This window comes from Balaenoptera acutorostrata, chromosome X (genome assembly GCF_949987535.1).
Source record: "Balaenoptera acutorostrata chromosome X, mBalAcu1.1, whole genome shotgun sequence".
NCBI classification, from domain to species: domain Eukaryota; kingdom Metazoa; phylum Chordata; class Mammalia; order Artiodactyla; family Balaenopteridae; genus Balaenoptera; species Balaenoptera acutorostrata.
The window spans coordinates 61,833,305-61,861,210 of NC_080085.1; the positions used below are offsets into that span (position 1 = coordinate 61,833,305).

The window sequence follows — 27,906 nt, forward strand, 5'->3', positions numbered from 1 at the left end:
AGTACTTCCCATGTAATTTAACATACCAAATGAACCTGATTAGTATCTCTCTTTGGGATGTTTCAGGGCCCTTTGAAGCATCCCAAAGTTAGCTAGAGGTTGAAGAAACTTTATTACTATTTGATTTGGGAAGTTTTGTCATAGAAATGTAAGGGCTTAGAACACTCAGTCAGATAGGATCATAGGCCACTGTGAAACAATAGTTGTTCACCCAGCCAAAGTAACAGTAAAAGATTTCAAAGGCAAATACAGAACTGATCACTTAAAAGGTCAAGAAACTTAAAATCTGTTACCAAAGGCAGTTCAACATTTTAAGAAAACTTGTCTTAACAGAGAGAAAAGTCAAATTTAAGTTTTGCACCCACTTACTTTTAAAATTCATTTACTCAATTAAATTTATTTTAACCTTAGTCAGTCCTGATCATGGACAAATCTTCTTGGGGTCCACTTCCCACAAAACTTTTTATCACTTTCTGTATCCATCACTTTATTTTCCATTTGAAAACAGCCAGCCCTAAGTCAGACCTACTTCCTTTTCGCTCAATAAAATCTAATTCCATTCCTCATACCTTCTTTACTGAAAACATACATCCTACTTTCCTATTGTTTACTGAAATGTTCTTATTATTTCTGTTAGCTTTAATTACATGTTTAAATTAGAATCCGTATCTCTTAAGACCTTAATATCTTGTGAAAACTATGAAGTAAGCAATTATGAACTGTCCTTTACATTAGCGTTTTGTAGAATGGTGAACATAAATACCAGTGATAATTTAAAAAAATAAAAAAATTTGCTTTCTGATAGAGCACATCTCAGGATGGCACCAAACATATTCATTAAGTTCTAAATATCTTTAGTTTCTCTGTAAGAGGAAGCCAGTGTTCAGTAATTAATGTTTCAGTATCTTATTTTATTTGGGAATGACCTAGCTATTCAGTAAACTTCCATCACTTAATTTAGTGCAACTCTAGACTTTCTTTCAAGTTACCAGAATCTGGAGAGACTATTTTAGATAGACATTTCTAAAGCATAATCATTCTTAATAGAATTTATCTAAAGGCTCTTATCTCATTTACATTTTCTTTCCTTAAAAGTTTCTTCACCTTGAATTGGGCCACTGCCCACTTTTTGATCTTTGATGGTGGGCCTTGGAGGTCATGGTGCTGGTGGGTGTGTCACTTAGCTTGCTGATGTGTTACGGTGAGTGGATACTGAGGCTCAAGGTCTAGTGGAAGTCAACTCTGCCATCTTGGACCTGTTTGGTTCTAATGAGTTTATATCATGTCCTCGGGCTATGTCATTCCTTTAAAGTTTGTGCCCTGCCCCCCACTTCCCTCCTATTTCATTCCTCCCTCAGAGATTTTACTCCCGTATTCTTATGGGAAGCAGAGAGGGGTGATGGTCTTCTGTAACTGCTTCAAGGCTGAGTAGAGGCATTGACCCTGCCTGTTGGGAGTAAAAATCTCTGGATGCCTGACCTAGGGGTCCCAGGGACAGGACAGTTCCTTGTCTTAAGTCAGTATGGGCCTCGTATAGCTGTCATCTTGATGTGGAACTGCTTCCATAGCCTTTCTATGAATCTGCTTGCTGATGAAGCGCTTTTTGTAACAACGGCAGAGTACAAAAGTATCTATAAATGACAGAAGACTTAAAAGCCATGGTTAAACATCTGAGTACAGTGTAATTGATAAACTTGGTTACATTAACCAGAATTACAAATGATTACATTAAAGTTAACACACCAAAAAAATCCTAGTTGAATATTTCTCTTTAAGATACCTCAGGTGCCCTCTAAAGTATCCCAAAGTTAGCTGGAAATCAAAAAAAACTTTAAGGTTTGATATTTGGGAAGTTTGTCAAAAAATTTTAAAACACTTGGTCAAATAAGATCATCAGTCACTGTGAGACAATACTTATTTCTTAAACCAAAGTAGCAAGAGATCTCAAAAGCAAATACAAATCACTTAAAGGCAAAGAAACTCACACAATCTGTTGTCAAGAGCAGCATTTCAAGAATACTTTGGAGGGAGAAACCAAATCCAGTCTTGTTCTAGCCCATTCCTACTGAAATCCATGTACCCAACTAAATTTAGTCCAATCTTAGAAAATCCTGATCATGTATCACTCTTTTCAGTATTTTTCATTCTTCACACATTTTTTAATGCTTTTTAAAAAAACTTATTTATTTTTGACTGCGTTGGGTCTTCGTTGCCGCACGCAGGCTTTCTGTAGTTGTGGGAGCGGGGGCTACTCTTCGTTGAGGTGCGCGGGCTTCTCATTGCGGTGGCTTCTCTTGTTGCGGAGCACAGGCTCTAGGCACGCGGGCTTCAGTCGTTGTGGCTCGCGGGCTCTAGAGCGCAGGCTCAGTAGTTGTGGCGCACGGGCTTAGTTGCTCCTCGGCATGTGGGATCTTCCAGGACCCGGGTTCGAACCCGTGTCCCCTGCATTGGCAGGTGTATTCTTAACCACTGCGCCACCAGGGAAGCCCTTCACACCTTCTTTTACTAAAAACACATATCTTACTTTCCGTAAAAGTTTTTTCCCATTGAGTTCCTTTTCTTATTGACAAATTTGTAATAGAGATAGAATAAGGTCTTATTTGACCTCTAGTAAACCTAGGTACAACAGAAGTACTATACTTGACATTGATGACTCTAACATATCTATATTAATCAAACCAACAAGCTTAAGCCACCTTCAATACCGGATATCAGTTTAGTACTGAATATTTTCCGGATGACATGAACCTGAAATTCATTCTAGCCAGATTATTTTCTATTTCTGAGTATTTATATAAGCACTTGATTTTTTTAAAAGCCAATTAAGTAGAGCTCTTTTACGAATTCATTTTTGGCAATACCATACACCTCCAACACACATATAGACACATACAAACACACAAACAAACATAGAGGCCTCATAGTTTCCATTCGAAAATTTCAGCCCTGAGTCAGGTACAACATAAAAGCCATCAGTTACAAGGGGTTGGATTCAAATTGGGCTTCTAGCAGATGGAACACATCAAGGTCACCTATCTAGATGGTTAAACCCTTTTTACTAGTGTTTACAGAAGAAAAGACACTTAAGATTTCTATTTATCCTTGACAAGTCAAATTCTAAATTACTTTACCCTTTTTAAAATTTCCAGTTTAAAAAGATGGCAGAGGTTAAGTGTTCCTGAGAAGACCAGACAGGACATTTGCATCTCAATGGTACAGGCAAGTTCCTCCTAGGATGACTTTGTTTCCCTTTTGTTATAAATATTAATTTATAAGCCTCTTAAGATAAATAGGGAAGGTTTTGGGAGTGGTAAAAGAGATTGGTGGGTTTTGGATTATTTTCGGAGCCACACCTCTGGTCCTGTAAAGACTACATTTGTAAAACAAGGACAGTTTTGTTTTCTTTTTCAAAGAATTGGGTGGCTACCTTAACGATATTGAGGGACTGACATACCCATTCACCCATGTTGGAAAGTTCTACTTTTCCTCATTTAGCTTAGGGGAGAAGGCCTCTTCCAAAATTCCTATCAGGCTCTGAATATCAGCTATGGTTAGTTTAGTCAGACCAGTGGCCTCCTATTTTGGTAATCTATTTACAAACATTTTTTGAGGATCTTCCCTACGTTTAAGAAATTGGTACCTTATATTTGGACACTATATAACCCTTTTACTTAATAATCACTGGCTGGATATCTTTGGCCAAGCCCGGAACCTCGATATTCCACGTTCCAGGGTCTACTAAGGCTTATCAGAACAATCTGAAGGAGTAAGGGAACGTGCAGCAGTGGGGGAGGCTTGTTTTCCTCCCTGAGCCAGGAGAGTTTTTCTGATTCCTCAGGCTTTCAATTATAGGAGAAAGTCCTGGACATAAGGGAACCTCAGTCCATTTTCCCATCCTGTGGCAATAAAGATCTAATTGTAAGAGACCCATTTTTAGGCCATTTTTCTTTGTCATTGGATCATAGCTATAGGTTGACTGAAGTCATTCAAACTTTTTTCTAAGGGGCTCCCCGGTGGGGGTGGAAACTTAGAGGAAGCGCTTCCCATTCTAGCTTGAGCAGTTAGTAACATGTCTGCGCGCTCAAACCAAAGTAACCAAACGAACCCAAACCTCGCCAGCTGGAAGCCGCACTCAAAATTTTAAAAAAACAGCAAAGAGATGCCCAGAAATCAAAAACCAAATGGCAAAAATGCCCCAAATGTGACTTCCCAGTCCCACTAGACCTGTGACCTTTGTCCGAAGTGGCGCCTTACAAATGGAATTTCCCTTCACAGGGAGAATTCCCCAAACTGGAACCCAAAGTTCCCCAAACGGACATAGTCAAAAAGGCCACGGTGTGCACTCCAGGGGACTTACCAAATTGCTGGCAAGTTTGTTGTGACGTACCAAACGCCCTCTTTCTGATCCTCCAAGAGTTAATGTCTTCTCAGAGTAGATGTCCGGGCTGGTGCGGAGAAGGGAGAAGGAAGGTGTCCTCAAGGCAAAGAAAGCCTCGGCAGCTGCTAGGGCAACCTCTCCCCCGATCTCCGCCGCAGCCATGGAGTTCTGCAGCTGAGACGGCGGGTCGGGTGTGATCGGGGCAGGGCCCTTTGGCAGGGGAACCCTGGCGATCTGGCCTCAGAGAAATCCTCCAACCCTCTGCTCTCCCTGGGGAGGGTGGCGTGGAGAGAAATCCCTGAGCAACCGATCAAGCCGAGGCCCCTACGGGGCCTCCTGCCCGCGAGTCAATCCCGGACGAGCCCCCAAATTTGTTGCCAAAATCTTGGCTCTCTGTGCAGCAATGCCAAACAGAAATATGGAGACAGTGTTATGGGGGAGAAAGAATGGCTTGCTTTCTTTGCCAGGCAAAGGGGAACACAGCAGGCTAGCGCCTCAAGAACTGTGCCCTCCTTCACTGGGGAATAGGGAGAGGTTATATAGTCAGGGGTAGTGGTCAGAGGTATGTGATAAGGATCAAGGCAGTAACAGTCTTGCATTCTTCTTTCTTCTGCAGAGTTTCAAAAGGGTGGGGTTGCTGACAAGATTAGGGTGTGTGCAGGGTCTCCTAATCTCCTGAGCTTCTCTGGTCCCGTTAGTCTTGCCTCAGGCCCTTGATTAGCAACTGTTCAGGTCTGCCCTTTGGAACTCAGGGAAGGTCATGGAGGCTGGAGTCTTGCTTACAAGAAATGGGGGACAAAAAGGCCTCCCTGCCCAGGAGCCCCAGAGGTCCCTGGTCGGCATCACTGTTCTTCAACAAGTATTACATCAAAATGGGAATAGGGGTTGCTTATTGTAAATTTAAATTCCTGGGCTTGGAATGTGCATTTTTAACATGCACATCTATAATTCTGATGCAGATAGTCCTTAAAATAATACTAGCAACAATATTCATAATAATCCTTTGGTAAACATAAGTACTTTAGAAGAAATATAGAATCACAATTTTTTAGTTATCAGGTATATAGTACTACAAATTTATCCTTTGCTTTTTGGTTCATAATAACTTAATATTCAAGGTTTTAAAAAATAATAAATTACCCTTAATGTTATACATTCAATCTATTATGTATGAATGTCATACGTAAACTGACAAATTACATATAAATTATAAATTCTACAAGTTGGTTTAAATAGATGTAAGACTTTAAAAATCATTTATTTAAAACTGCCTGTACAGGTTTGGATTTTCCACATTTTGGGGTCTCAGAATGCAGTGTTTTCAATCAACTGCACATTACAGCTTTTCAACTTTTAAAAATATCCACTCATCCTGATTTACAGTAAAATAAAAATGTGTACTTATATCCTGTGTTTGTGACTCTCACTTACACAGTACAAATAAGAACTTGTATCAACCAAAAATTTGACTCATTTAACTGTAAGAAGTGGTCAAATAACAGAGTAAGCAGAATTAAATTACATTTTAGTAGGTGGAGGGTATGTCATATCAATGATCACAAATTTATTCATTTTTCCTATGTTTCCTTCTTATGAAATCTGGAATACTATAAAGGGAGGAAACAGCTATATGGGAAAACTTGGGAGCACATTTATTTGCTCTAGTTCCCAAAACTAGAGACATAGTTAAATACGTAGGAAGGAAAAAGAATTTATCAATGAAAAATGAAGGTTGGGGGCTTCCTTGGTGGCGCAGTGGTTGAGAATCTGCCTGCCAATGCAGGGGACACGGGTTCGAGCCCTGGTCTGGGAAGATCCCACATGCCGCGGAGCAACTGGGCCCGTGAGCCACAATTACTGAGCCTGCGCATCTGGAGCCTGTGCCCCGCAACAAGAGAGGCCACGACAGTGAGAGGCCCGCGCACCGCGATGAAGAGTGGCCCCCGCTTGCCACAACTAGAGAAAGCCCTCGCACAGAAACGAAGACCCAACACAGCCAAAAATAAAAAATATATAAATAAATAAATAAAAGATTACTATAAAAAAAAAAAAATGAAGGTTGGTAGGGTGCCAGATATATTTTGCTTCAGTTTTCACAACTGTATCAGAAGAAAGTATATTAGAAGCTGTTTATTTTAGACAACTCACTTCCTAAATTCCTTTATCCTAAATATTGACAGTCTGCCTATCTTTTAAAATAACATCAGCATAGTGCTGGGCACATATTATGACCCTGAAGGCAAGAGTTTAAACCAGTCTTATTTGTTTCTTTGTTTCTTCCCCAAATACACTGGGAGTTAAGATGAGCATTCATTAGTAAACAAATGTTCTAGATTCTGGGAGAGGGGGGATGTGGTGGCTCTAGATTCTGGTGGTGGGGAAGGTCACCAGAGTCTGGGAGGAGGGTTTTTTTTTTCCGTTTTTTTTTGTTGTTGTTTTTATTTATTTATTTATTTTTGGCTGTGTTGGGTCCTCGTTTCTGTGCAAGGGCTTTCTCCAGTTGCGGCGAGCGGGGGCCACTCTTCATTGCGGTGCGCAGTCCTCTCACTGTCGCGGCGGCCTCTCCTGTTGCGGAGCACAGGCTCCAGACACGCAGGCTCAGTAGTTGTGGCTCACGGGCTTGGTTGCTCCGCGGCATGTGGGATCTTCCCAGATCAGGGCTTGAACCCGTGTCCCCTGCATTGGCAGGCAGATTCTATTTATTTATTTTAGGCTACATTGGGTCTTCATTGCTGGGCGCGGGCTTTCTCTAGTTGCAGAGAGTGGGAGCTACTCTTCGTTGCGGTGCGCAGGCTTCTCATTGCGGGGGCTTCTCTTGTTGCAGAGCACAGGCTCTAGGCGAAGGCTTCAGTAGTTGTGGCTCATGGGCTCAGTAGTTGTGGCTCGCAGGATCTAGAGCACAGGCTCAGTAGTTGTGGCACACGGGATTAGTTGCTCCGCGGCATGTGGGATCTTCCCTGACCAGGGCTCGAACCCGTGTCCCCTGCATTGGCAGGTGGATTCTTAACCACTGTGCCACCAGGGAAGCCCGGCAGGCAGATTCTTAACCACTGCGCCACCAGGGAAGCCCCAGGAGGGTTTTTTTTAAAGCCTCCCAAGTGATAGGGAGACCTGCCCCACCCCACCAGCCCCGTCCTTCCCCATCCCTGATTTAGACAATTTGATGAAGTTTCCCCGATATTATATTACAAAAATTCGTAGGTTTCAATACTTAAATTTAAAACTAATGGATTTCTTATCAACGAGGAATTTTCAGCCTTTACCTTTGTTCTCTATCAAACAGCTCTCAGTCTATCAAACAGTGGTTAAAATAATGGATCTTACCCTGTTTGGGGATATGGACAATTTTGAAAATATAGTAAAAGCTGTGAATTTTCCTTCCAGAAAAAATATAAATACACATAAAGTCTTTTTATTTTTAAAAAATTTTTTTAAAAATTTTATTTTATAGTGGAGCATAGCTGATTAACAATGTTGTGTTAGTTGCAGGTGTACAACATAGTTATACATACACACGTATCTATTCTTTTTCAAGTTCTTTTCCCATTTAGGTTATTACAGAGTAATTTTTTTTTTAATTTTCTTTTTTTTTTTATTTTTGGCTTCATTGGGTCTTCGTTGTGGCACGCGGGCTTTCTCTAGTTGCGGCGAGCGGGGGCTACTCTTCATTGTGGTGCGCGGGTTTCTCATTGCGGTGGCTTCTCTTGTTGCGGAGCATGGGCTCTAGGCATGCGGAGTTCAGTAGTTGTGGCACACAGGCTCAGTAGTTGTGGCTAGCGGGCTCTAGAGCGCAGGCTCAGTAGTTGTGGCGCACGGGCTGAGTTGCTCCGCGGCATGTGGGAACTTTCCGGACCAGGGCTTGAACCCATGTCCCCTGCATTGGCAGGCGGATTCTTAACCACTGTGCCACCAGGGAAGTCCCTATTACAGAGTATTGAGCAGAGTTCCCTGTGCTATACGGGAGGTCCTTGTTGGTTATCTATTTTAAATACAGCGGTGTGTACATAATTTTTGTATATAATATCAGGTGCTTATTAGACTCCTGCTTAAGAAAGTAATTTAAAAAGAGGTGTAGGGGCTTCCCTGGTGGCGCAGTGGTTGAGAATCTGCCTGCCAATGCGGGGGACACGGGTTCGAGCCCTGTTCTGGGAAGATCCCACATGCCACGGAGCGACTGGGCCCGTGGGCCACAATTGCTGAGCCTGCGCGTCTGGAGCCTGTGCTCTGTCCGCAACAAGAGAGTCCGCGATAGTGAGAGGCCCACGCACCGCGATGAAGAGTGGCCCCCACTTGCCGCAAGTAGAGAAAAGCCCTCGCACAGAAACGAAGACCCAACACAGCCATAAATAAATAAATAAATAAATAAATAAAAATTAAAAAAAAAAAGAGGTGTAGTCTGAGGTTTAACATAACTTTCTCACCAAAGGTGTCTAAGTTGCAAACAATAGAGCATCATTTAAATACTCCTAAATCTTTAGACAAAATCATAAGCAAGTTACAGGCTCGATCGCCAATTTACAATAGAGAGAAAAGTTGGGACAACACTTTTTCATTCTCTTGAGGTAAATTTATCAGTCGTTTCACTTCCTCCAACCTTGTGATTGCCAGCTGTAACTCCAGATTCCAGTAGAATCTCTTTGTGGACTATGAGGATAAAAATATTTCAACAAAAACCCACATTTCAGATCCAAGTGTCTTAGAAACAGTGTAGTGTGTGGTGGTTTGAAATACAGGCTTAAGTATCATGTATACTTATGTATAACAGCTTACTAGCAATTAACTAACATTGCTTCCTCAGCTATCTGACAGAGTTGTAGTGAGAGTTAAATGAGATAGTGCCTATGAAGTGCTCAGCACAGTGCCTGGCACATGGTTCACACCCAGTAAATGTTAGCTGTGGTTCTTATCTCTTTTGAATAAACAATAGTTCACACATTTAGACCAATTTAAGTTATTCTAGCTCCTTAAAGTGAAACCTCGATCTTAATGTGAAATTGCAAAATATTCCAGACTAAGTAGAAATCCTCAGGAAGGGAGGGTTTGTCAGAATTACTTGAGAGACGTTTTCAAACTCCCATTCCCTGTTAATCTTCTCCCCCCACATGGAGAGTTGCTTCCACTCTCACCCAGAGTTTTACTATCCCCTTGGCTGAAAATCAGTGCCTTGGTGAGTCACTATTATGGATGAGAATCTACACAGGTAGAGGGGAAAGCTTCAGAACCATGTATTGACTTCATCTCCCTTTCTGGCAGGGCCAGAAAACAACTTTTCAGTTTACTTGACTCTCCTTTATTTAAAATAAACAACTCTTTATGACAGTCAAATAAAAGTAAAACACAAATATCTGATGGCTCTAGACAGCTCCAAGTACTGTAATAAAGCCAAATTATTGCAGATATGAAAAAAGCGTAAGAATTTGTCCACCACTAACTTTTGTAATTTAAATATTTTAGCTTCTCTTCCAAGTTACTTGATGTGTTTCTGAAATTCAAGTTTAGAATAAAAGCTTGGCCACGCGGCTTGCAGGATCTTAGTTCCCTGACCAGGGATTGAATTTGGGCTGAGGCAGTGAAAGTGCCGAGTCCTAACCACTGGACAGCCAGGGAATTCCCAAAACTTGGGGTTTTAAAAGTTTTGCTTGTCATTTCATTTTTTTTTTTTACTTTAGAATCAAATTGTAAGTTATGAGATTTAACTCTCAGATCACCAAGCAAGTATGGCTTCTCCTAACTCTGAGCAATAAATATCAGACTGGGCAGAATTTGTTTGCCAGAAAATATAAATTCTTTAAAAAGGTAAGACGAGAAATTTCTTACAACTAAATCAGAAGTTGTTCTCTTTGACTCCATCCTAGCATGATGATTTTTTAAATTATTATTTCGAAGTAAGTTATTACATAGTAATACATCCATTCAATTTATACACATTTCACGTACCAGTTTAGTCAATTAATTTCTAGTTTCAAGGGCTCCTCATTTTATAACACAAATTCTAAGCTTTTCCATGCAAACCTCTAATTATTAAAATTTCAAGCACTTAAACTGCTTTTGATTCAGTAGGAGCTGTGTAAAGAGGACAGCCTGGCCCCTTCCCTAGGTGTCCTGTCTTAACATAGGTAGTGCCCAAGACTTAGAAGATAATCTCTCAATATACAGGTAAAAGAGGCTATACTGCCCTGTCCCCTCCCCCCAGTACTCATTACAAAATCTTCTGTTCTCCAACATATGCTACCCTTGTGCATTTTGCCAGGGACATATTTACTTGCCTAGTCTGTAATATGCTGCTTCAGAGCCTAGAGACAGTTCAGAGATGCTCCTGTGTGTGATTTACAAAATAAACCAGATGACTTACGGCATTGTTTTCAAATGAAGATAATATGTCTTAATGCCTAGGAACATGCCTTTTTTTTTTAATTTTATTTATTTTATTTTTGGCTGTGTTGGGTCTTCGTTTCTGTGTGAGGGCTTTCTCTAGTTGTGGCAAGCGGGGGCCACTCTTCATCGCGGTGTGCGGGCCTTTCACTATCGCGGCCTCTCTCGTTGCAGAGCACAGGCTCCAGACACGCAGGCTCGATAGTTGTGGCTCACAGGCCCCAGGCGCAGGCTCAGTAACTGTGACACACGGGCCCAGTTGCTCCGCGGCATGTGGGATCCCCCCAGACCAGGGCTCAAACCCGTGTCCCCTGCACTGGCAGGCAGATTCTCAACCACTGCGCCACCAGGGAAGCCCGGAACATGCCTTTTAAGTCAGACTCCTATGGCTCTTTAGGCAAGTCCCCTGGGCGTTAAGTTTCCTCATCTGTGAATGTACGATAGTAGGATAATCGTAAAGATTAAATGAAAAATACATTGTGAAGTGCTTAGAATAATGTCTGGCACATAGTAAGCACTCAGTATGTGTTAACTCTCATTTTATTGTTACAAATAGTAATGATGAGTAGGAGAAGAGGACCTTCTTTCCTTGTTCTAATTCCACAACTCCTCAGTTCCTAATTCACAATCTACCAGTGTTGCAGTTCAAGTAGGAAAGCACGGCACGCTGGTAAAACAGTGAATGCAAAACTGTTGGGAGGTAATCTGTCCACTCAGGGAAGACCAGTTGGCCACGCAGTTAGTTGACCAGTGGTAGCATTCATCCCAGCCCATGGTCTCTGCCTCACCAATCAGAAGCTGTGTCTAAACCTTAAAGCAAACTGATATATAAACATTTACTAATTTGTTAATCAACAATGAGAAATTTAACAAGTAGGCAAGTACTCATATTTGCTCATTAGTACATTTTCTGCTAGTTGACAAGTCTACACGAGAAGACTTTGTAATCAGAATGTTGCTTAGTGAGGAGACAATCAGAACCAGGGCAGTAAGTTGGATTTTACCTTTAAATTTTTACTATGGAAAATTCCAAACATACTTAAAAGTAGAGGTGTATAATGAACCCTCATGAACCCCTCATATAGCTTGAACAATTATCAACATTTTGCCAGTCTTCTTTCATCTATCCCTCCCCCTTTTCTTGGAGAGGTGCTGTAGTATTTTAAAGTAAATCCCAGACATCATATTTTGCCAGAAAATTATTCATTATGTAGCTCTTACGGATAAAACTTTAAAAACTCCTCTACCTTTATCACATACCAAAAATGACAATAATCACGGGACTTCCCTGGCAGTCTAGTGGTTAAGACTCCGAGCTTCCACTGCAGGGGGCATGGGTTCGATCCCTGGTCGGGGAACTAAGGTCCCTCATACTGCATGGCGCAGCCCCCCCAAAAAAAATCCCCTTATACTATCTAGTACCCCATCTATGTACAAATGTCCCCATTGTCTCAAAAAAAGGTATACATTTGGCTTGTTGAAATCAGGATTCAAACATTATATTTGGTTCACGTCTTTTAAGTCCTTTCTAATCTTTAACAGTTCCACCTCTCTCTCTTTTTTTAATGGCATTTGTTGTTGAGAAAACCAGGTCACTTTGACTTTCTCCCAGTATGGCTGACTGCATCCCCAATAGTCTTCTATTCCCTGTATATCCTGTAAATGGGAAGTTAGACCAGGAGGCTTGATTAGAGTCAAGTTCAGAATGTTTTTATTTTCGAGGGAGGGGGAGGAACAAGATGTTTCATAACTGATGGTGTGTGGTTCCTGTTGCATCACATCAGGAGACACACGATTATCTGGTTGTTACACGGGCCAATTTGAATGGCTAGGATCAAGCTGTCATAACCTCATGTACCCATCTTCTGTATAGGGATGGATTTGATACCAGAACAGCCTCCTAGACAGTGCTGGGGAATATTGATGACTTTGGCCTTTACCTTGGACTCTCGTATCTGATGACTTGCAGACTATCCTTGCTCTGTTAATATCCCATTTCGTCAGGTAGAGCTCAGTAGGGCTTCCCTGGTGGCACAGTGGTTAAGAATCCGCCTGCCAATGCAGGGGACACGGGTTCGAGCCCTGGTCCGGGAAGATTCCACATGCCGCGGAGCAACTAAGCCCGAGCACCACAACTGCTGAGCCTGCGCTCTAGAGCCTGTGCTCCACAACAAGACAAGCCACCGCAACGAGAGACCCACGCACCGCAACGAAGAGTAGCCCCCACTCGACGCAACTAAAGAAAGCCTGTATATTTGCTAAAATAAAAGCTTCTTACCTACTGGAACAATCCATCCTGTGCTTACCCCAAATCAACTTAATTGAATTTGGAGTATTAAAAATTTTGTAGGTTCCTTCCACAGATGGCTTGTTTTAGATCCCTTACATTTTTCCTATATTGGTTTTTAAATTATAAAATAGTTCATGTGTATAAAAGAATATAATGGGGGATAGGGGAGAGAGGGATTGGGAGTTTGGGATTAGCAGATGCAAACTATAGAGAATGGATAAACAAGGTCCTACTGTATAGCACAGGGAACTATCTTCAATATCCTGTGATAAACCATCATGGAAAAGAATATAGAAAAGAATGTATATATCTGTATAGCTGAATCGCTTTGCTGTACAGCAGAAATAAACACAACATTGTAAATCAACTATACTTCAATAAAATAAACTTAAAAAAAGAATATAATGGATGGGGACTTCCCTGGTGGTGCAGTGGTTAAGAATCTGCCTGCCAACACAGGGGACATGGGTTCGATCCCTGGTCCTGGAAGATACCACATGCTGCGGAGCAGCTGAGCCTGTGCACCACAACTACTGAGCCTGTGCTCTAGAGCCCGCGAGCCACAACTACTTGAAGCCCACGTGCCCTAGAGCCCACGTGCCGCAACTGCTGAAGCTGGCGTGCTCTAGCACCTGTGTGCTGCAACTACCGCGGGCTCCACAATGAGAGAATCCACCGCAGTGAGAAGCCCGTGCACCACAATGAAGAGTAGCCCCACTCGCTGCAGCTAAAAGCCCACGTGCAGCAAGGAAGACCCAATGCAGCCAAATAAATAAAAATTAAGCCAAATAAATAAAAATTTAAAGAATAAAACAAACTGTTCAAAATAAAAATTTTTTAAAAAGAATATAATGGATGTACTAGATGTAAAGAATAATAAAACCTTTAAATGTGTACCTACCACATAAGAAATTATATTTTTTTCTTCAATAGTTTTATGTTGAAATAACTTTGGATTTACAGTAGAGTTTCAAATATAGTACAGACAGGTCCCCTATACCCTTATCTGACTTCCCCTAATGTTAACATCTTAATCTGGTACATTTATCAAAACTAAGAAATTAGCATTGGTACAGTTCTATTAACCAAACTAGAGACTCTATTCAAATTTCACTAGTTTTTTCACCTATGTCCTTTTTCTGTTCCAGGATCCAATCCAGGATACCACGTTGCATTTAATCATTATGTCTCTTTAGTCTCCTCCAGTCTGTGAAAGTTTCTTGGTCTTTCCTTGTCTCTCATGACCTTGATGCTTTGGAAGAATACTGGTCCAGTATTTTGTAGAATGGCCCTCAATTTGGGTTTGTCTGATATTTTTCTCATTATCCTGGTGGTATGCATGTGGGCGAAGAATACCACAGTGTGAAGTGCCTTTCTCGTCACATCATACCAGGTGGTGCACAGAATATCAGCATGACTTATCACTGGTGATGTTAACCTTAATCACTTGGTTAAGGAGCTGTCTGCCAGGTTTCTCCACTATAAAATTACTAGTTCTCCTTTTCCATGTACTGTTCCTTAGAAGCAAGTTACTGAATCTAGTTCACACTCAAGGTGAGGGGAAATTAAGTTCCATCTCCTAGAGCAAGAAGTAGCAAAGAAGTTGTGAACATAAGTTAAAGCCACCAAAGTAAGTAATGAACTTTTGATAGACTCCTTACATTTTTTTTAACCAGCAATATGAGTTTATTTAGGAATGGCAGAGGAATAGCAATTAAGGACATGCCAACTATAGCAAATGATAGGCAACTCCAGAGACCAAGGGGAGGAATGTTATTTTACAGAGGAAAAAAGGAAGTTGGGAAAGCCTGCTTTGTACGAAAGTCCATTGAAGGTGTTGACCGTAGAAATAGAACAGCCAATTATTTTACCAGAAAAATGGGTTCATTCAGGAATAACAGAGAATTGCAATTTGGGATAACTTTGCTATAGAAGAACTACAGGCAAGTCTGCCAGGCTCCTTATATTTTGACTCCTCTTAATTTTATTATTACTACCAATATTGCCTGCAGTATCCACCAACTACTTCCTATTTCTTCATCCATGAGGTTATTATGAATTCGTCATTGCCTTCTTGAAAGCTATAGGTATTTGTACAGCAGTTTCCCAGACTTGTCTGATTATCATAATTACCTGGGGTAACTATACAAGTTTCCCAGCCCCTCCTCTACAATATGGTTCACTTTAACTGGGATGTGGGCTTGGAAACGAGCTTTAAAGCATCCCAAGTGATTCTTATTATGAGACCAAGTTTGAGAAATACTGGCTTACAGCATTTCTCTCTTCTCCCTGTTTTGCAATAGCTAAACATCAACACAAAACTTACTGTTCTTGATGTTTATAGTTTCCTTATTTATATAGTTTCCTTATTTCCTTTTTCAAATTTAGGAAATCTGTATTTTCCCATCTTCCACAGAGTAAGGACATTTGAATGTAAATGACAAGAAATATTTCCAGCTGGGAAAGGGCAGGTGGTCTCCCAACTCTTTCCCTCTAGTTTTGGTCTCTTCTTCCCCTTTCCCTTTTGTACTTGAAGCCTCTACTGCTTTTGTAAAAAGGCCAGAAGTTTTTCTTTAGGAGTTTATCTCTGCTTATTTCTTCTAAACCTGAGGGGTTTCAGTAAGGATGCTATTCATTTTTGTTATCCTGCTTCCACAATAATAATTTCAATAACTACCATTTGCCAGATAGCATGCTTTATGTATTAGGTTGAACAATATGGAAAACATTTTTGTAGGTCAAAATGATTGAATGTTGGCGATTTAATATGGTTCAACCTAATACATTATCCTAGTATTTTTTTTTTTTTTGGCTGCGTTGGGTCTTCCTTTCTGCACGTGGGCTTTCTCTAGTTGCAGCGAGCAAGGGCTAGTCTTAGTTGCGGTGCACGGGCTTCTCATTGCAGTGGCTTCTCTTGTTGTGGAGCACGGGCTCTAGGCACTCAGGCTTCAGTAGTTGTGGCACACAGGTTCTGTAGTTGCGGCACGCGGGCCCTAGAGTGTGCAGGCTTCAGCAGTTGTGGCGCACAGGCTCAGTAGCTTTGGCTCGTGGGCTCTAGAGCGCAGGCTCAGTAGTTGTGGCACACGGGCTTAGTTTCTCCGCGGCATGTGGGATCTTCCCGGACCAGGGCTTGAACCTGTGTCCCCTGCATTGGCAGGCAGATTCTTAACCACTGCGCCACCAGGGAAGTCCAACCTAATACATTATCTTCTTTAATCCTCACAGTAACCCTCAGGGTTGGTGGTAGTATGCCCATTTTTACAGGTGGGAAAACTGAAGATCAGAATAATGAGGCAACTTTCCTAAAGTCACGTATTTATAAATGGTAAAGCCAGGGTTTGGATACAGGGCTATCTGTTTCTGAAACCCATGTTTTTGAACACAATACTGCTTTAAAGAAAATGTTATGATGAGGGTATGATAAAGCAGGCACTGACACACTGTGTGTGGGAGTGTAACTCAGTACAATTTTGCTGAAAGCTATTTGACACTGCATCAAGAGCCTTAAGAATTTTCATCCTTTGCATCTAGTAACTCCAGTTTAAAAACATTATCCTAAGGGAATAATCAGAGATGAACATGAAGATTTATGTAAAGTACGCTCATCAAAGCATTCTATTTTTAAGATAAAAAATTGGAGGGAGTTCCCCAGTGGCCTAGTGGTTAGGATTCCAGGCTTTCACTGCCGTGGCCTGGGTTCATTTCCTAGTCAGGGAACTGAGATCCCACAAGCCACGTGGTGCAGCAAAAAAAAACTAAAAAAAAATAGAAACCATGAGTGTTCGACAATATGGAATTAAATTAAGATACAGCCGCAAGATGGACAGGGGACATGGAACAATGCTCATGATACAATGTCAAGTGAGACAAACAGTATACAAAATTAAGTATGACCGCATTTTTTAAAAAATAAATTTATTTATTTATTTATGGCTGTGTTGGGTCTTCGTTTCTGTGCGAGGGCTTTCTCCAGTTGCAGCGAGCGGGGGCCACTCTTCATCGCGGTGCGTGGGCCTCTCACTATGGCGGCCTCTTTTGTTGCAGAGCACGGGCTCCAGACGCGCAGGCTCAGTAATTGTGGCTCACGGGCCCAGTCGTCCACGGCATGTGGGATCCTCACAGACCAGGGCTCGAACCCGTGTGCCCTGCATTGGCAGGCAGATTCTCAACCACTGCGCCACCAGGGAAGCCCAACATTTTTTGTTAAAAAAAAATAAGTATAGAAAAAGTCTGGGGGCTTCCCTGGTGGCGCAGTGGTTGAGAATCTGCCTGCCAATGCAGGGCACACGGGTTCGAGCCCTGGTCCGGGAAGATCCCACATGCCACGGAGCAGCTGGGCCCGTGAGCCACAATTACTGAGCCTGTGCGTCTGGAGCCCGTGCTCCGCAACAAGAGAGGCCGCGATAGTGAGAGGCCCGTGCACCACGATGAAGAGTGGCCCCCGCTCGCCGCAACTGGAGAAAGCCCTCGCACAGAAACGAAGACCCAACACAGCCATAAATAAATAAATTAATTAATTAATTAACTAAAAAAAAAGTCTGGAAGGAAATACAGGAAAATTGTAACACTGGTTACATCTGCACAGTGGGATGAAGAGTGGTTTTCATTTTATTTTTTAAATTTTTCTATAGAGGGCTTCCCTGGTGGCGCAGGGTTTTTGTTTTTGTTTTTTGTTTTTTTAGTATTTATTGATTAACAAATATTTATTGAGTATATATGGTGTACTGCTATAAAGTGAATGGGCTTTTTTAAAAATTTATTTAATGTATTTTTTTATTTTTGGCTGCGTTGGGTCTTTGTTGCTGCACGCGGGCTTTTCTCTAGTTGCAGCGAGCGGGGGCTACTGTTCCTTGTGATGTGCGGGCTTCTCATTGCGGTGGCTTCTCTTGTTGCGGAGCATGGGCTCCAGGCGCACAGGCTTCAGTAGTTGCGGCACGCGAGCTTAGTTGCTCCGCGGCATGTGGGATCTTCCCGGACCAGGGCTCGAACCCATGTCCCCTGCATTGGTAGGCAGATTCTTAACCACTGCGCTGCAACTACTGAGCCTGTACTTGAGAGACCACAAGCCACAGCTACTGAGCTGGCATGCCACAACTACTGAAGCCCATGCACCTAGAGTCCGTGCTCCACAACAAGAGAAGCCACCGCAATGAGAAGCCCGCGCACCACAACAAAGAGTAGCCCTTACTCGCTGCAACTAGATAAAGCCTGTGTGCAGCAACGAAGACCCAATGCAGCAATAAATAAATAAATAAATAAATAAAATTTATTTTAAAAAAAAGAAATTTATAAAAAAAATTTTCTTCTATAGAGAATTTTCTATAAGAAACATATATTACTTTCATCATAAAAATGTTGAAAATAAGTTTTGTTACAAGAAAAAAGTCATTTATAATCCTACTATGCCAACATAATAACTTTTCATTTTTGCATATCACCTCCCAGTCTTTGTTCCCGTAGTTGCATAATTTTACCTGATAGCAGTCATGGTGTACAAAATATGTTTTTTAAACTTTTAAAAATTATTATTTAAAAAAAATAAAAATAAAAATTATTATTTAAATATTATTGTTCATTGTAGAAAATTAATATAGATAGGCAAAAAGAGGGAAATACAAACCTGTAATCCCACCACCAAAGAAAATCACCGTTAACTTGTTTTGTGTATAGCTAGCTTCCAGGCCTTTACACACTTGTGTATACATAATGTATACCAAGATTAGATCATACTTGCACATACCATTTTTTAATGACTGCGTAATAGTTTATTGAATTTACCCTTACTTATTTAACCATTTCCCTATTATTGTGTTATTAGATTGTTTCCAATATTTCCCATTTTTAGATAATTCAACAATTAACATTTCATACATATAGCTTTTACTTTTTTATATATGTATGTATGTATTTATTTATTTATTTATTGGCTGTGTTGGGTCTTAGTTGCAGCACGCGGGATCTTTCGTTGCGGCGTGTGGGCTTCTCTCCAGTTGTGGCGTGTGGGCTCCAGAGCACGTGGGCTCAGTAGTTGCGGTGCACAGGCTCTCTAGTTGTGGCGTGCAAGCTCAGTAGTTGCAGCATGTGGACTTAGTTGTCCCGTGGCATGTGGGATCTTAGTTCCCCGACCAGGGATCGAACCCGCGTCCCCTGCATTGGAAGGCAGATTCTTAACCATTGGACCACCAGAGAAGTCCCATGCATATAGCTTTTACTTCTGTTGAATTGTTTCTCTAGCATCAGTTTGTGAGTGTGGAATTATTAGGCCACTGGTTAAAAACAATTCTATAAAGTTGCTATCTATGTAACACACGGTCAAAAAATCAGAAGAGCTCATAATGAATAGCAGCTTCCCTACCCACACTTCCCTTTTCTTCTCCACTCACTTTCCCCAAAGCAACCACTTTTATCTGTTACAAAGGTATTTATGGGTTTTGATATGTAATGTCACATTGCTTTCCAAAAGTTTGTACCCATTCTATGTGAACATACTAATTTCACTACAACTTTGTCAACTTTAGATGTTATTTAAAAGTTGTTTTTGCCTATTTTCATTCATTCAATAACCGTTCCAGCACCTACTACAGGGGACAACTGAGGTTACGAAGAAGAATGATACAGCATCTGCTCTGAAGCATCACAGGAAGCCAGATTGACAGGAGAAGCAAAACCCAAGAGTACGGTACAGTGTGATCAATGCAGTGGAAGCATATGAAAGGAAAAGGGAAAGTTGAGAGGAAAAAGTAATCAATTTTGCAAGTTATGGGCCAGTGATGAGGGTGAAGAAAAGCTTTACAGTTCAAAAGACCTTTGAGCTGAATTTGAATGGCTACTGAGGGGTTGGCAGGTAAGGTGGGGTGAGGATATTCCAGACAGATAGTACATATCCAAAAGCCAGAGCCTAGAATCAGCGTCGAATGTTTGCAGAGCTGCAAGTAGTCCAGCAGAATTGGAACATTGGGCCTGTGGGGAGGGAAAATGAGGGTAGGGGAAGGCAGAGTAGATTATGAAACAGATCCCACAACTGGTTGTAGACCACAGTGAGGAATTTGGACTTTATCTTGATGGACAATGAAGAATGTGAAGGATGTGATTCGATTTGGTTTGGTTTTAAAGAGATTAACTCTGGCTTCACTCTCGTGAACGTGTTAGAGAAGAGGCCAGGCTGGAGGAAAGGGTACCTGTTACAAGGCGATTGCATTCGTTCAGGTGAGAAGTGTTGTGGACTTCAACTAGAGCAATGATATTTGGGTTGGAGTAGATGGCATAGATTTGGGAGATGTTTAGGAGGTAGACTCAACCATGCTTGGTGACTAATTGTTAGAGGGCCAAGAAATAAGGAGGCTTATAGGACTCAGTCAATAAATCTTTATAGTGTGCCTATTATGTGCCAGACACTGTTCTAGACTGTGGATGTAGCAGTGAAGAACATGGAAATAAATCTCTGTTCTCATGGAATTTATATCTGAGTGGAAAAGAGACAGTAAACAAGGAAACACAAACTGTGTTAGAAATAAAAGAAGGTGAGCAACAGTCAGCTCTACCCACCACCAGAGCCTCCCATCAAGCCTCTTAGATAGCCTCAACCACCAGAGGACAGCCAGCAGAAGCGAGAAAAACTACAATCCTGCAGCCTGTGGACCAAAACCCAGAGTTACAGAAAGATAGACAAGATGAAAAGGCAGAGGGCTATATATCAGATGAAGGAACAAGAAAAAACCCCAGAAAAACAACTACATGAAGTGGAGATAGGCAACCTTCCAGAAAAAGAATTCAGAATAATGATAGTGAAGATGATCCAGGACCTCGGAATAAAAATGGAGGCAAAGATTGAGAAGATGCAAGAAATGATTAACAAAGACCTAGAAGAATTAAAGAACAAACAAACAGAGATGACCAATACAATAACTGAAATGAAAACTACACTAGAAGGAATCAATAGCAGAATAACTGAGGCAGAAGAACGGATAAGTGACCTGGAAGACAGAATGGTGGAATTCACTGCTGCAGAACAGACTAAAGAAAAAAGAATGAAAAGAGATGAAGACAGCCTAAGAGACCTCTGGGACAACATTAAACGCAACAACATTCGCATTATAGGGGTCCCAGCAGGAGAAGAGAGAGAGAAAGGGCCAGAGAAAATATTTGAAGAGATTATAGTCGAAAACATCCCTAGCATGGGAAAAAAATAGCCACCCAAGTCCAGGAAGCGCAGAGAGTCCCATACAGGATAAACCCAAGGAGAAACATGCCGAGACACATAGTAATCAAAATGGCAAAAATTTAAAAAAAAAAATTTAAAAAAAATGGCAAAAATTAAAGACAAAGAAAAATTATTGAAAGCAGCAAGGGAAAAATGACAAATAACATACAAGGGAACTCCCATAAGGTTAACAGCTGATTTCTCAGCAGAAACTACAAGCCAGAAGGGAGTGGCATGATATACTTAAAGTGATGAAAGGGAAGAACCTACAACCAAGATTACTCTACCCGGCAAGGATCTCATTTAGATTTGATGGAGAAATCAAAAGCTTTACAGACAAGCAAAAGCTAAGAGAATTCAGCACCACCAAACCAGCTCTACAACAAATGCTAAAGGAACTTCTCTAAGTGGGAAATACAAGAGAAGAAAAGGACCTACAAAAACAAACCCAAAACAATTAAGAAAATGGTCATAGGAACATACATATCAATAATTACCTTAAACGTGAATGGATTAAATGCTCCAACCAAAAGACACAGGCTTCCTGAATGGATACAAAAACAAGACCCATATATATGCTGTCTACAAGAGACCCACTTTAGACCTAGGGACACATACAGACTGAAAGTGAGGGGATAGAAAAAGATATTCCATGCAAATGGAAATCAAAAGAAAGCTGGAGTAGCTATACTCATATCAGATAAAATAGACTTTAAAGTAAAGAATGTTACAAGAGACAAAGAAGGACACTACATAATGATCAAGGGATCAATCCAAGAAGAAGATATAACAATTATAAATATATATGCACCCAACATAGGAGCACCTCAATACATAAGGCAACTGCTAACAGCCATAAAAGAGGAAATTGACAGTAACACAATAATAGTGGGGGACTTTAACACCTCACTTACACCAATGGACAGATCATCCAAAATGAAAATAAATAAGGAAACAGAAGCTTTAAATGACACAATAGACCAGATAGATTTAATTGATATTTATAGGACATTCCATCCAAAAACAGCAGATTACACGTTCTTCTCAAGTGCGCACGGAACATTCTTCAGGATAGATCACATCTTGGGTCACAAGTCAAGCATCAGTAAATTTAAGAAAATTGAAATCATATCAAGCATCTTTTCTGACCACAATGCTATGAGATTAGAAGTGAATTACAGGGAAAAAAACGTAAAAAAGACAAACACATGGAGGCTAAACAATACGTTACTAAATAACCAAGAGATCACTGAAGAAATCAAAGAGGAAATCAAAAAATACCTAGAGACAAATGACAATGAAAACACGACGACCCAAAACCTATGGGATGCAGCAAAAGCAGTTCTAAGAGGGAAGTTTATAGCTATATAAGCCTACCTCAAGAAACAAGAAAAATCTCAAGTAAACAATCTAACCTTACAGCTAAAGAAACTAGAGAAAGAAGAACAAACAAAACCCAAAGTTAGCAGAAGGAAAGAAATCATAAAGATCAGACCAGAAATAAATGAAATAGAAACAAAGAAAACAATAGCAAAGATCAATAAAACTAAAAGCTGGTTCCTTGAGAAGATAAACAAAATTGATAAGCCATTAGCCAGACTCATCAAGAAAAAGAGGGAGAGGACTCAAATCAATAAAATCAGAAATGAAAAAAAAAATCAGAAATGAAAAAGGAGAAGTTACAACAGACACTGCAGAACTACAAAGCATCCTAGGAGACTACTACAAGCAAGTTTATGCCAATAAAATGGACAACCTGGAAGAAATGGACAAATTCTTAGAAAGGTATAACCTTCCAAGACTGAACCAGGAAGAAACAGAAAATATGAACAGACAAATCACAAGCAATGAAATTGAAACTGTGATTAAAAATCTTCCAACAAACAAAAGTCCAGGACCAGATGGCTTCACAGGTGAATTCTATCCAACATTTAGAGAAGAGCTAACACCTATCCTTCTCAAACTCTTCCAAAAAATTGCAGAGGAAGGAACACTCCCAAACTCATTCTATGAGGCCACCATCACCCTGATAACAAAACCAGACAAAGACACTACAAAGAAAGAAAATTACAGACCGATATCACTGATGAATATAGATGCAAAAATCCTCAACAAAATACTAGCAAACAGAATCCAACAACACATTAAAAGGATCATACACCACGATCAAGTGGGATTTATCCCAGGGATGCAAGGATTCTTCAATATACGCAAATCAATCAATGTGATACACCATATTAACAAATTGAAGAAGAAAAACCATATGATCATCTCAATAGATGCAGAAAAAGCTTTTGACAAAATTCAACACCCATTTATGATCAAAACTCTCCAGAAAGTGGGCATAGAAGGAACCTACCTCAACATAATAAAGGCCATATATGACAAACCCACAGCAAACATCATTCTCAATGGTGAAAAACTGAAAGCATTTCCTCTAAGATCAGGAACGAGACAAGGATGTCCACTCTCACCACTGTTATTCAACATAGTTCTGGAAGTCCTAGCCACGGCAATCACAGAAGAAAAAGAAATAAAAGGAATACAAATTGGAAAAGAAGAAGTAAAACTGTCACTGTTTGCGGATGACATGATATTATACATAGAGAATCCTAAAACTGCCACCAGAAAACTGCTAGAGCTAATTAATGAATATGGTAAAGTTGCAGGATACAAAATTAATGCACAGAAATCTCTTGCATTCCTATACACTAATGATGAAAAATCTGAAAGAGAAATTATGGAAACACTCCCATTTACCATTGCAACAAAAAGAATAAAATACCTAGGAATAAACCTACCTAGGGAGACAAAAGACCTGTACGCAGAAAACTATAAGACACTGATGAAAGAAATTAAAGATGATACCAACAGATGGAGAGATGTACCATGTTCTTGCATTGGAAGAATCAACATTGTGAAAATGACTCTACTACCCAAAGCAATCTACAGATTCAATGCAATCCCTATCAAATTACCAATGGCATTTTTTACGGAACTAGAACAAATCATCTTAAAATTTGTATGGAGACACAAAAGACCCCGAATAGCCAAAGCAGCCTTGAGGGGAAAAAACGGAGCTGGAGGAATCAGACTCCCTGACTTCAGACTATACTACAAAGCTACAGTAATCAAGACAATATGGTACTGGCACAAAAACAGAAACATAGATCAATGGAACAAGATATGGTCAACTAATCTATGACAAAGGAGGCAAAGATATACAATGGAGAAAAGACAGTCTCTTCAATAAGTGGTGCTGGGAAAACTGGACAGCTACATGTAAAAAAATGAAATTAGAATACTCCCTAACACCATACACAAAAGTAAACTCAAAATGGATTCGAGACCTAAATGTAAGACTGGACACTATAAAACTCTTAGAGGAAAACATAGGAAGAACACTCTTTGACCTAAATCACAGCAAGATCTTTTTTGATCCACCTCCTAGAGTAATGGAAATAAAAACAAAAATAAACAAATGGGACCTAATGAAACTTCAAAGCTTTTGCACAGCAAAGGAAACCATAAACAAGACGAAAAGACAACCCTCAGAATGGGAGAAAATATTTGCAAACGAATCAACAGACAAAGGATTAATCTCCAAAATATATAAACAGCTCATTCAGCTCAATATTAAAGAAACAAACACCCCAATCCAAAAATGGGCAGAAGACCTAAATAGACATTTCTCCAAAGAAGACATACAGACGGCCACGAAGCACATGAAAAGATGCTCAACATCACTAATTATTAGAGAAATGCAAATCAAAACTACAATGAGGTATCACCTCACACCAGTTAGAATGGGCATCATCAGAAAATCTACAAACAACAAATGCTGGAGAGGGTGTGGAGAAAAGGGAACCCTCTTGCACTGTTGGTGGGAATGTAAATTGATACAGCCACTATGGAGAACAATATGGAGGTTCCTTAAAAAACTAAAAATAGAATTACCATATGACCCAGCAATCCCACTACTGGGCATATACCCAGAGAAAACCGTAATTCAAAAAGACACATGCACCCAAATGTTCATTGCAGCACTATTTACAATAGCCAGGTCATGGAAGCAACCTAAATGCCCATCGACAGACGAATGGATGAAGAAGTTGTGGTACATATATACAATGGAATATTACTCAGCCATAAAAAGGAATGAAATTGATTCATTTGTTGAGACGTGGATGGATCTAGAGACTGTCATACAGAGTGAAGTAAGTCAGAAAGAGAAAAACAAATATCGTATATTAACGCACATATATGGAACCTAGAAAAATGGTACAGATGAGCCAGTTTGCAGGGCAGAAGTTGAGACACAGATGTAGAGAACGGACATATGGACACCAAGGGGGGAAAACTGCGGTGGGGTGAGGATGGTGTTGTGGTGAATTGGGCGATTGGGATTGATATGTATACACTGATGTGTATAAAATTGATGCCTAATAAGAACCTGCAGTATAAAAAAACAAACAAACAAAACAACTAATACTAAACTTTCATTGGGTTATTTGTATGGAAATATGTTAATATAAATGTTTCAGACGTTACATGAAATTTCTAAAAATCTTATATGTTCTGGTATAATGTTATAAGTCATAATCCTAGTTATTACCTTAAAATGTATATCTCAGAAATAACTAATTTTCTTGTCAACTGCATTATTATGAACTTTCATCAAATTTTTAACTGTGGTCATTTTTAAGTCTTTTGTCATTTACAGACAGTTCTGTGTGTACTCTGATGCTTTTGCAAATATGTTCCTATAAAAGGGTTTCATCTTTAAGAAATTCATGGAAAAGACTCTGACAAGTACAGGTTTCTGGTAACTGACTGTACTGCTGAACTGAATGAATAAGCATTTTCAGAACTCTAATGAAAAACTGATGAACTCATAAAAGTGCTAACAAAAGATCAAGATGAAAAAAAAATTAATTACATGGGACTGAGTGAACTGATGAGGATGAGTATAATTTTTGTGACTTTCTGTCTGAATTTAAAAAAAAGAAAAAATCCCACAAGGACTCAGAGGCAAAGAATATACAAATCAATTTTCACTGCAAAGTAAAGGAGCTGTTACAGTGGAGGAATACTGGACTGAATGTCAATATTATGACATAGTATGAGTGTGTTTCATGTTTGGTAATTGCAATCATTGTTGCTTTTGTTTTGGTCATCCATGTACAATGCTTGGTGTCAGTCTATTTATCTCTTGTAAAAATAAAATACAGTGTGTAAAAAAAAAAAAAAGAAATAAAAGAAGGTGGTATATTAGTCATTGTGGCCCGGTTGGGGTGGCTGTGGACCTACTTCAGATAAGATAGACAGCAGAAGTCTCTAATGAGGAGGTGACATTTTCACTAAGGCTTGAAGATGAGAAAGAGCTAGCCTTGCATTGAGCCACAAGAAGATCATCCTAGGTAGAGGGAACAGCAAGAACAACGGCTCTGAGGCAGAAAAGAGGTTGGTGTATTGGAAGAACCGAAGTGTTGCTAAAGCAGCTCGGAATGTAATGACCAAAGGGGAGAGTGGAATTCTTCCAGGTTTTTGTCTTGGGCAGCTAGGGGTGAGGGTGGAGAATAATAGAGGAGTAACTTAAAAGAAGGAATAGGCTTTGGGTTGAGGTAGATAAGGAGTTGTGTCATGTTTGGTGAGATGTCTGTAAGACATCCAAGTGGAGATGTTCAGGAAGTAATTGGGAATAATGGAGCTTAGGAGAGAGGCCATGTTGTTGTGTCATTAGCCTATGGGTGGCAGATGAAGTTATGGAAATGAGATCAGGGCCAAGGGCAGAACTCTGGGGAAAAGATCCAACATTTAATGGATGACCAAAGGTAGGGGAGTGAGCAAGGTGATTGCAAAAGAACAGTCAGCAAGTGTGTAATCCAGAAGTTAGAGGGGGAAGAGAATGTGAGGAATGAAGGAATAATCAGTCTTTCTCTTCTTTCTTTTTTCCTTCCTCCCTTCCTTCCTTCCTTCCTTCCTTCCTTCCTTCCTTCCTTCCTTTCCTTCTCTTTCCCATCAGAAGATGGTTTTTTGGGTTTTTTTGGCTATGAGGCTTGTGGGATCTTAGTTCCCCGACCAAGGATTGAACCCAGGCCCTTGGCAGTGAAAGCACAGAGTTCTAACCACTGGACCGCCAGGGAATTCCCAATAATCAGTATTTAAAATGCAACAGAGAAGTCAAGTAAGAACTGAAAAGTACCCATGATCATACTCTCTGACTCAGCAATTCTATCCCAGCTATGAGCACTAGAAAGATTCTTGCAGAAATGTACCAGAAAGTATGTACAAGAGTTCAAGAGTGTTCATAGCAGCACTGATCTTAATAGCAAAAAGCTGGAAACAGTTCAGATGTCCTTCAGCAGGATATTTGGCTTAATGAATTGCAGTATAATCATAAAATGGAAAACTACACATTGGTGAAAATGAATACCTACAGCTACAATATCAACATGGATAAATCCCACAAACACAATCTACAGAAAGGTCAAGTTCAGAAAAATTCATACGGTATGATTCTATGTATGTAAAGTTCAAAAACACAAGTGAGAAAGCAATAAAGAAAAGCAAAATCCCTGCGGGCAGTTATATGTTGCGGGAAAGGAGAGGAATGCAATGCAGAAGGGCATACAGGGCTTCAGAAGCTCTGGTAATGTTCTGTTT

At 40.3% G+C, this 27,906-nt stretch overlaps 1 protein-coding gene across 8 annotated transcripts in view; it reads left to right on the forward strand.

Moving 5' to 3' along the window:
- The window catches only part of TAF1 (TATA-box binding protein associated factor 1), a 120,837-nt gene extending 94,377 nt beyond the window's left edge, over window positions 1-26,460 (forward strand). For 5 of the 8 annotated variants that reach the window (XR_009006674.1, XR_009006676.1, XM_057538306.1 and 2 more), the window contains one exon: window positions 19,613-26,460. Coding sequence is in view for 3 of the 8 variants with exons in the window: in XM_057538311.1 (XP_057394294.1) it covers window positions 19,613-19,670 (58 nt within the window). In the remaining 5 variants the exon portion in view is untranslated. Of the gene's footprint in view, window positions 1-3,149; window positions 3,170-19,612 lie in introns of those variants that run through there. The other 3 variants (XR_009006677.1, XR_009006679.1, XM_057538312.1) reach the window with 3 other exon arrangements.
- The last annotated feature ends 1,446 nt before the right edge of the window (window positions 26,461-27,906 follow it).